Source organism: Phocoena sinus, chromosome 12 (assembly GCF_008692025.1).
Source record: "Phocoena sinus isolate mPhoSin1 chromosome 12, mPhoSin1.pri, whole genome shotgun sequence".
Taxonomy (NCBI): domain Eukaryota; kingdom Metazoa; phylum Chordata; class Mammalia; order Artiodactyla; family Phocoenidae; genus Phocoena; species Phocoena sinus.
In genome coordinates this window covers 54,382,173-54,391,489 of record NC_045774.1, presented here as the reverse complement: position 1 = coordinate 54,391,489, position 9,317 = coordinate 54,382,173, and the positions used below count along the sequence as shown (strand labels likewise).

Below are 9,317 nucleotides of genomic sequence, written 5' to 3'. Positions count from 1 at the left end.
CTCCAGTTTTATTCATAATAAAATTCCTACGTCTACTTCTGTGTTCTAGTCTCGGAGTCCATTTCCCGGGTCTGTTTCCCAGTTGGTTCAAAATTCAGATGGGAGATGGAATGAACTGACTGGCCCCTTCAAACCCCGACACCCAACATCTCTCAAGTTACATAATTTAGTTAACTACTTATGAGACTGCCTTGTAAAACACAGAAATTTTTCCCTCCTTGTGAAGAAAATTAAATGGTACAAAAAGTTATGTAACGCAATTCTGAGTATAAAAAAGATAGATATGTAAACTCTTAATATGAAAATTGATTTTCTGCCTAACTTATAAATTCTTCAGTAAAACACTATGAATTTTTACCCTCCTGTTTTTCTATAAGCCATGACCTCCTCAAATACAAGCTCAGGATTTGTAATGCTCTCCAGACTCCATGCAACAATCTCCAAATACTTAAATCAGCAAAACAAATTTACCCATGAGTAACCTAGGAGCTGCCAGCATCAATTAAAAATAAGTGCTGTAAAACAAATTGATGATGGATAATTTTGATGCAACAGTATTTCGGCTTATATAATCTCTTCCATCTCTAAAAATAAGCAGACCTAAATAACAAAAAAAAAATTTCCCTAAGAAACAAACATTTGTTCCATTCAATAAAAACAAATTGCTTTTATGTTATCTGAAAGGGTTCAGTCAAACAGAAATATTGTCGTTGAACCACAACATTTGAATATTTTGGCAGAAGTGCTTTTAAACCATTCCTTTACATGATTTAATAAAAATGGCGCTACCACTGGAAAAGTAACAGAATGGAAAACTTTGCAATGTACAATCGAGTTACCATAAAATGTAAATAAGCTTTATTATGCTAATGGTTTCTATGGAACTTACCCTTTACTGCCCTTGAAATTATAAATTACAAAAAGATGAGTTTTAAAATAACATGACTCCAAAAGCTACAAAATATAATTTTCTATTTTAAAACGGTTGTCTCCAGATCAATAAGGAAAAGCTGTTTCTAAGTAAGTCATCAGAAATCCTTATGTACTGAGAGTACTTTTCGGGGCCAGTTTCCCACTACCCACCCTGAGTTTAAGTTTCTTCTCATTATTCCTATTATGATTCCTCCAAATCTTCTCCATATTGCTTCGACCCAATGCTGTGTCTTCCACCTAACTCACGGTGATGAGCTTATGATACTGAGACTAACAGGCTCTCCTCTTCTCGCCTCTCCTCCCCAAATTCTCTATCTTCACACATCCTCTTCTTCCCCCCCATTTCTGTGTTCTTACTATTCCAGACTAACACCAAGAAGCTCTTCCCTTATTCCACCTTCCCCTCTACCTGTTCCGATTCCCTGCTGCCCGCCCCAATGACAGCCTCAACACAGACTTCTCCCCCTCACCTAAACAGTCAACCAAGTAAATTTGAAGATCTAATTGGCTTTATTCAACCATTCATGAATTGGGAAGCATCCCATCTTGTAAACAGAAGAGCACTCTGAAAGGCTGTACAAAAAACGGCAGGTTTTTATAGGCAGGGTGGTGGGGCAAGGAGGCTATTAGCGAAAGAAAAGAAAGGATTGTTTCAGGCCAGGTCACCTTCTTTTTGGGGAAAAGTGAAGGTCTATCATGCAGATTATCTCTTCTTCCTTTGGGGGGCAGGTGTGGGAAATGGAGAGGGCCCATGTGACAGATTACCTCGTTGGTGCTGACCAGAATATTCCAGACTGGCTGATTGATTTCTTTCCTGTGGAAGTTGAAACTGCCAGTAGGTCAGGTGCTAAATCTAGGTTTGGTATGGGCTTTAGCACAAGGGATACCATCTGGGGCTTTTGGTTTTCTCTTTAACACCTACAATGGTGCTCTGGGCTCCTCCTCTCCCTTTCAAACCACCTAACAGACACCTGCATCCCTACAGGTCCCAAATTCACTTCCCTACAGAGGCCAGGGAGGTCATGCAAATGACAGAAATTAGCTGGGTGGAAAGGATAAGCATCGGGGACAGGACCATGTGGTGAACTGGGAGAGTGTGGTATTTCTAAGGTGGACAAGCGATTGTTGCCAAGAGGAAGTGAACCCGCAGGGTCAGGTCTCCCAGTTTTTCAACAGAAATCAAAAATTATGTTTCATATGAAACCTCCCAATTTATAAATGTTGAAAACTATTTTTTTAAGTCTCTGAATGCTATGGAGGACAACAGCGTGAAGGCCAACCAAAGTACATTTGTGAGGCACGTGCACCACCACTTTGTGGCCTCTGTCTACACTCCTCCGTGTCCGCAGGGGCCTACTCCTTACTTGTTTCACGGTCTGGTTTCCAAACACCATATGCTGAAACTCAGTGCAACACTCTGGCTTCTTCTAGGTCCCCACCATCCCTAAACTGCCATGGCATTCGACGCCAGTGACAGATACTGATGACCAACTCACGCTTCTGAAGTTCCCTCTCTTGGTGACCTTGCCGTGGTGTTTTCCTGGCTCCTCTTCCCTCTCTGACTTCTTCCCCAGTCCCTCTTCTTACGCCTCACCTCCCACATCCTTCTATACTGCCTCGTAGTATGGCGTGGGGAGGTTCACTTGGACAGAATGCCTGAACCAAAAACTCCACAAGGGAAGTTTTCATTTTTTTTTAATGTAAATTTATTTATTTATTATTTTTATTTTTGGTTGCGTTGGGTCTTCGTTGCTGCACACGGGCTTTCTTTAGTTGCGGCGAGCGGGGGCTACTCTTCATTGCGGTGCGCAGGCTTCTCATTGCGGTGGCTTCTCTTGTTGCAGAGCATGGGCTCTAGGCACACGGGCTTCAGTAGTTGTGGCATGCAGGCTCAGTAGTTGTGGCACGCAGGCTCAGTAGTTGTGGCGCACGGGCACATGCTCCGCGGCATGTGGGATCTTCCTGGACCAGGGCTTGAACCCGTGTCCCCTGCATAGGCAGGCGGATTCTTAACCACTGCGCCACCAGGGAAGTCCCACAGGGCAGTTTTCAACAGGATGACATTGTTTGAGCAGCAACAGTGCTTCCCACTCAGAGGGCATGTTTGGCTGTGTTTCTGATCCTTGAATGCATATTAAAATCCCCTGGAGCAGAGGAATGTACTTCATCTGGGTTGTAGCCTGGCCTCAGGATATTTTAAAAGCTCAACAGGTGAGTCTTACGCACAGCAAAGTTGAGCACCACCGGTATACATGGTGACTAAGTAAGTGGGTCATTACTCAAAATTGGTGGGTCTCACCGTGTGCATACTGCTGCTTTCAGGGTCTGCCAGACAATGCGGCTCCACATATGCATTCAACCATGATTTCTGACTGCCAAGGTGTGCCCTGCACCACAGGCCTAAAGGAAGGCTGAGCCAGCATGGGTGCCGAACATCCTCTCTCAGATCAGACCTTGTACGATCTGAGTAAACTCTTCTGTGAAAGTAAACTGTTTGTTTCACGGGAATATCATTTGTAGAACCTTCTATTACAGCAAGGCTTTTCCTTTGGCTTATAAATGAAAACCTTCCAAATTTCTTCTCTATCGCTCTAATTCTGAATACCCTCTTAAATTCTGCATTTCCAACCGCCTGGTGAACATTGCCACTTCTCTTCTCCCCACTACCCACATCTTCTCCTCCTGCCCATTTCCCATTATGATGTTTCCACGCTCCCACCCTCTGGAGTGTGAAATCTTGACATAGTCCTGGACTCCTCCCTCTAGCTTCTCCCTTCTAACATTCATTCTTCTAGGTCATCTAATATTGATTCTTCTCTCACACTGTTTCTGCCATCTGGCTATGCCTCTCCATTCCCACTACACCTTCCAACTTAAGACATGGCTACTTCGTGCCTGGCCTATGGCAACGGTCCTCAGTGCTCTCCCTGCTCCCAGCCTCTTCCTTAACGAATCCGTTGTACTCTACGATTGTGTTTCCTCCTTCTTACGAACCCTTGTTGTACTCTGCAGGAATAAACTAAGCCAGGCCTACAGCCTGGGTCTGCTGAGCTGTGTCACTCCACCACCCAGTCTCTTGAGTGAAGACTCAGAGATGTGCTGAGCTTGATTTGGAACAGTTTCTTGCACCTGGTGAGTAGGCAGACCCAAGCCAGAGTCTACAGCACAGTCAGGCAGGTGGCCAGGAGGCTGTAAATCCTGCCAAGAACGCAAAGGTGAACCTCTCACTCCTGACCAAATGGTCACCCACAGAAGTAGAGTCAGCAGCACAGTGCCCTCTATAGGAACTTTGGGAGACCTATGCCTCCAACTGGGACCATGCCAAATAGTCTCCTGCCTTATGTAGTTACTTCCAAGTAGGGATGTTTCTGGATCTTTTGCCACTGAAGAACTTTTCATCCTCTAATTGTCAATTGGTATCTTTCTATATTCCACACCACCCTCCCAAAGTGACAGCCCCACAGATTTCCAATACTCAACAACTAAGATCCATTCTCCTTGGGGCCGGCATTCCATGCCCTTCCCAGTCCATCATCACCAGTCCTTCTGGCCTTGTCTCCCACTGCACCTGGGCTCTGGTCCTATTAGGCTGCTGGCAACATTCATTAAAGCCTAGAAGTATGTGAATCATGAGATGCCCCATCCAAAAACCTATGGCCTTCCATATTTTCCATTAAGCTAAGAAAACACAACATATCTGAAGCTAACACTCTAGCATAATGTGCAATGTTGGAAATTATAATGAAAACTAATCTTGCTGATTTTAATAAGTTCTGTCCATGTCTCGCTTCAACATTACGATTATAATTTTACATAACACTTGATAGCACTTGAAAAAGCACTTAGCTTACATTATCTCTTTAATCCTCACAACAATCCTGTGAATATTTACAGAGGAGAAAATGGAGACACAGAGATATTACTTTGATTTTCCCAAGGTCACACAATTTCTGGGAGGCAGAGATGGTTTCCAATCCCACATCTCCTGATTTTAAAATCTCATTAACATTCTACTACCCAGTCTCGCTTTATTTACCAATGTAAATCTCCACAATGTTCACCTAAACTCACAGACAATGAAAATTAATAAAACAAACTACTTACCTTTGAGAATTTCAGTGCAAAAGCTATGTTTTCTTGACACTGTTCTGATTCTTTTAGTGCTATAATAAGGGGTATATGCCTCTCTGCAGATCAGTGTCATTAGAAACCCCAACCAAGACTGGCCACAGATAGAGAAATGAAGGCTTGTAAAAAGCACCAGAATTGAACAAAAATGATAGTAATGAAAAGGTAGGAAGACAAACAGCATTTCAGCAATTACACTGTTCTGCACAGAAAGCTGCCCAGCATCAAATACTGGCCTCTTTATGTTGTCATGCAAACATCTAGTTGCACCACTTACCGTCTACAGCGCTGAAGAGAGACCAAACAAGCCAAATGCTATTTCTTTATTGTCATTTGCCATGGATTCTAACACTCAAAGAAAGGAGCAGAGATTATATAAAACTGCAAGAATCTACTCTGTTCTAATACTGGTGAAGATAAATATGCATCCCTGGAAAAACCCTTGGCACCCAGATGGAATGTGGGGTTGGGAATAGCAGAAGTGAGTGAAGGAGGCATGGGATGAACTCCCAGGGCCTGACTCATGGAAAATGCGGGGAAGACTCAAATGGCTCCATTTAAAAGTAATCAAATATGAATATTTTTCACAGTAAAAAATTTTACTCACTTTTAAAAAGAAATGCCTCCCATATCTTTGACTCAGCTATCCCACTTCTAGGAATTTACCTAAGAAGGAAACACACACACATACACACAAACACATACCCATATGTGATAATCTCAACACACATACGCACACACACGCACACACACCTATATGTGATAAAAGGCTTGGCTGAGATTGAGGAGGGTGTCAGCGGAAGACAAGGAAGGGTTGAAAGAGATTTAATTTTTACTATATCCTTTTGTACCTTTGGATTTTTGTCCAGTTGAACACCTATAACCTATATAAGAAATTAAATAATTAAACAAAAAAATTTTTAATCCATGCTTCAAATACACATACTCTGTAACCCAGAAATAACTCCTTTAAAAATATTTACAGGGCTTCCCTGGTGGCGCAGTGGTTGAGAGTCCACCTGCCGATGCAGGGGACACGGGTTTGTGCCCCGGTCCGGGAAGATCCCATATGCCGCGGAGCGGCTGGGCCCGTGAGCCATGGCCGCTGAGCCTGCACGTCCGGAGCCTGTGCTCCGCAACGGGAGAGGCCACAGCAGTGAGAGGCCCATGTACCGCAAAAAAATATATAAAAAATATTTACAAATAAGCCCAAACAAGTCTATACAAGGATATTTGGTGCAGTAACATTTGTAGTACAAAAGATTAGATGGAATCTAACTTCCTTTCCATCAATAGGAGAATGGTTCAATAAATTCCAGCACTTCTATTCAATGTAAAACTCTGTAGCCATGAAAAGTAATATATCCATATGCAAAATACTCTGCAAAATAGTTTTTTTAAAGCAAAGTGAAGAACACGTATAGCTTACTACCATTTTTTGTGAAAATAGAGAATATGTAAATATAAACATTCCTGTATATACTTTCTATATAGAAGGAGACTAAGGAAACTAGTAACCGTGGTTAACAGTTGGGAGGGTTTCTGAGAGGTTGATGATTTTCGGTGTATACCTTCTTTTTTGTTTTTAATTTTTAGTCTTGGTATGCATTAATTTTTCAATCAAAAAAGATCTTTTAAAAATCAGTGCCTCACCACAATGACACAAAGAAAACCCACAGCAGCTACCTTTATCAATGAACTTTGTTCTTTATTCACGAATCTGAGTAGACAAGCAAGCATTAACGGTATCTGAGGAACAGCAAGAATCCAAAAGAGAAGGACCAAGACGAGCAAAGAAAACAAAGAAAACAACTGACCTGATACAAAAGAAAGCTACTTAGTACTCCCAGAGATATTTGAGATGATATTATAACCTTCTCCCTCCAAAAAAGAAAGGAAATAGAAACCAAATTGTTCTTGGAAACTAAAAATATGACTGAGAAATATAAAAAGATCACACACATCATACAATCAAAAGAGAAGAGAAAATATGAAAGAAAAGTTGATACATAGAGGATAAATCCTCAAGAACACATATTTATCTCATAAAAGTTCCAGAAAGAAAAAAGAAATAGAGATAAAATAATGAAATATATGGTTGAAAAAAATCTCCCAGAGCTGAAGACAGACATGAGTCTTCATATGGGAGTCCCAGTGAAAGCCAAGCAGAACACATGAACAAATCCTTGTGAAATTCAATAATCCCAAGGATAAAGAGAAGGTTCCAAAAGCCCTTCCTGAGGATGAAACAAAGCAACAAAAGTTTCATACACAGGAATGAGAAACAGAATGGCATCAGATTTATCATCAGTCACGCTAAATGTTAGAAGACAGCCAAACAATGGCCTCAAATTCAGAGGAAGTAATGCTGAACCTGAAATTCAATACCCAAGAATCCTATCAAATATGAGGGTAAGATAGATATAGTTTGAGACGTAAAAAAATGAGAAAGTTTATTTCCCTTGTAACCTAATATGGTATCCTTGCACCTAATATGGTTAATCTATATTAAAGAAAAATTACGGTTAAGCAGCTGGACAATCTTAAGATATGATGCTTTCTTGCATAAAAAAGAAAAATAAAGTGTCAGGAGAAACAAATATGGAAAAGAATGAGGTCTAAATAAACAGTGGCATGATCTTGAAAAACTGACAGTGTTAAAAAAAAAAAGTCCATCTGAGCTTTGTGCTTAGAACATTCTTTATGAACAACACTAGCTTTGTGACATTAAGATTATATCTTCTCCACAAGTCCAATCACACTATTTGGTTTTGCAAAGAAAATATTTATACAATCATAATATTATAAAAACTCTTTATTTATTTTCCATTTTCAGAATCGACCTACAGACCAACATGTAAGATATAAATATATATTACCAAACAGAATATAAATATATCTTGACAATGTAAAAGTAATATATGTGATGACAGTTGGGAGTTGGTTATATGGGAAGGGGAATTGGAAAGGATAGGAGTGCTACTTTCCTCATGTCAATCACAGGGAGCATGATTTTGTCTAAATCAGATAAAGAAATAGGGCTTAGGTGTATAATCTAAACTTATAAAAGTAATCAATAGAAAAACTAAAATGTAATTAACCCAAATGAAGTTAGTGTGGCGGAGGTAGAAAGAAAATGTGAAAACAGACCTACATTCACCAATTTTTATGGCATGGGGTCAACTGACACTGTTCAAAGTTGATAGACCACCTTAATGAGTGTTTGGGAGACATTTTACATAAAAATTAATTTTTTTATTTTGTGTGTGTGTGTGCTTTAAATATGTGTTTGGGGGAGGGGAACACACACTTCTACTCAATTAAGAGAAACATTTATACCATCCAGGTCTTTTATTTTCTTTACACCCATCATGCCATAAATTCATAGGGAATGGGCTCCAACAGTTCAGGCTCCTTTCCATTGGTTCTCATGAAGTGTGCTTCTCTGGGTGGAGCAGGCTGGTGCTTCAGCTGAACCCACGTACCTTTCTCTTTGGCTTCCTTCTTTTTCTGATCGTTTTCCTTCACCCGTTTCAGGAAGCTATCTCGGCTCTTAGAATGCTTAATATGATCGATACGCACATTAATTCTCTTGGCAAGAATCTTCCCTTGTTTGTTTACAAGGATGCCAACAGCATGCTGGGTAACACTGTAGACTCTCTCAGTTTTGCCATGGTAACATTTGTGGGGCATTCCTTTTTGAACAGTGCCCATTCCCTCGATATCTACAGTATCACCTTTCTTGTAGATTCGCATGCATGTGGCCAAAGGAACAACTCCATGTTTTCTAAAAGGCCTAGAGAACGTGTAGCAGGTGCCCCTCCTCTTTCCCTTTGTGTTGGTCATTTTGGCGAATTACTGGAAGATGGCGGTTCCGGCCGAAAGGAAAAATTAATTTTTAAACATTTCTCAGTGGCTTCCTCTGGGAAGTAAATTTAGGCTGTAGGGCAAATAAGTCTTTTCATTTTTGTTTTATCTACATTTATGCTATTTGAATTTTCACTTCAATGTTCTTACGCTTTTTTATAATTTTTTTTTAAATGTGCTTCTTGTACAAATGGGCTGCCCCATAAACTCTCATCAAGACATTTATATAAGTTATCATTATGACTGATTCTAACAATAATAATGAATAATAAATACATTTTACTGAGGGCATTTTATGTGCTAAAGGTTTAGTGAGCACTCCGATTGAATCATCACAACAACCATGTTATAGACACTATTATCCCCTTTATTTCATGCACAAGGAAACT

The 9,317-nt window shown here is 40.4% G+C and overlaps 1 protein-coding gene across 1 annotated transcript; it reads right to left on the bottom strand.

The window, feature by feature from the left end:
- Nucleotides 1-8,414: 8,414 nt before the first annotated feature.
- On the bottom strand, nt 8,415-8,933 carry LOC116763627 (60S ribosomal protein L21-like). The gene has a single exon (XM_032651622.1). It carries the CDS (start codon nt 8,905-8,907, stop codon nt 8,431-8,433), a length of 477 nt encoding a protein of 158 aa, XP_032507513.1. The 5' UTR covers nt 8,908-8,933; the 3' UTR covers nt 8,415-8,430.
- Between the last annotated feature and the right edge of the window lie 384 nt (nt 8,934-9,317).

Bases quoted from the DNA above. Each gene is read 5' to 3' on its own strand.
- LOC116763627 (XM_032651622.1), bottom strand. From the start codon at position 8,907: ATGACCAACACAAAGGGAAAGAGGAGGGGCACCTGCTACACGTTCTCT.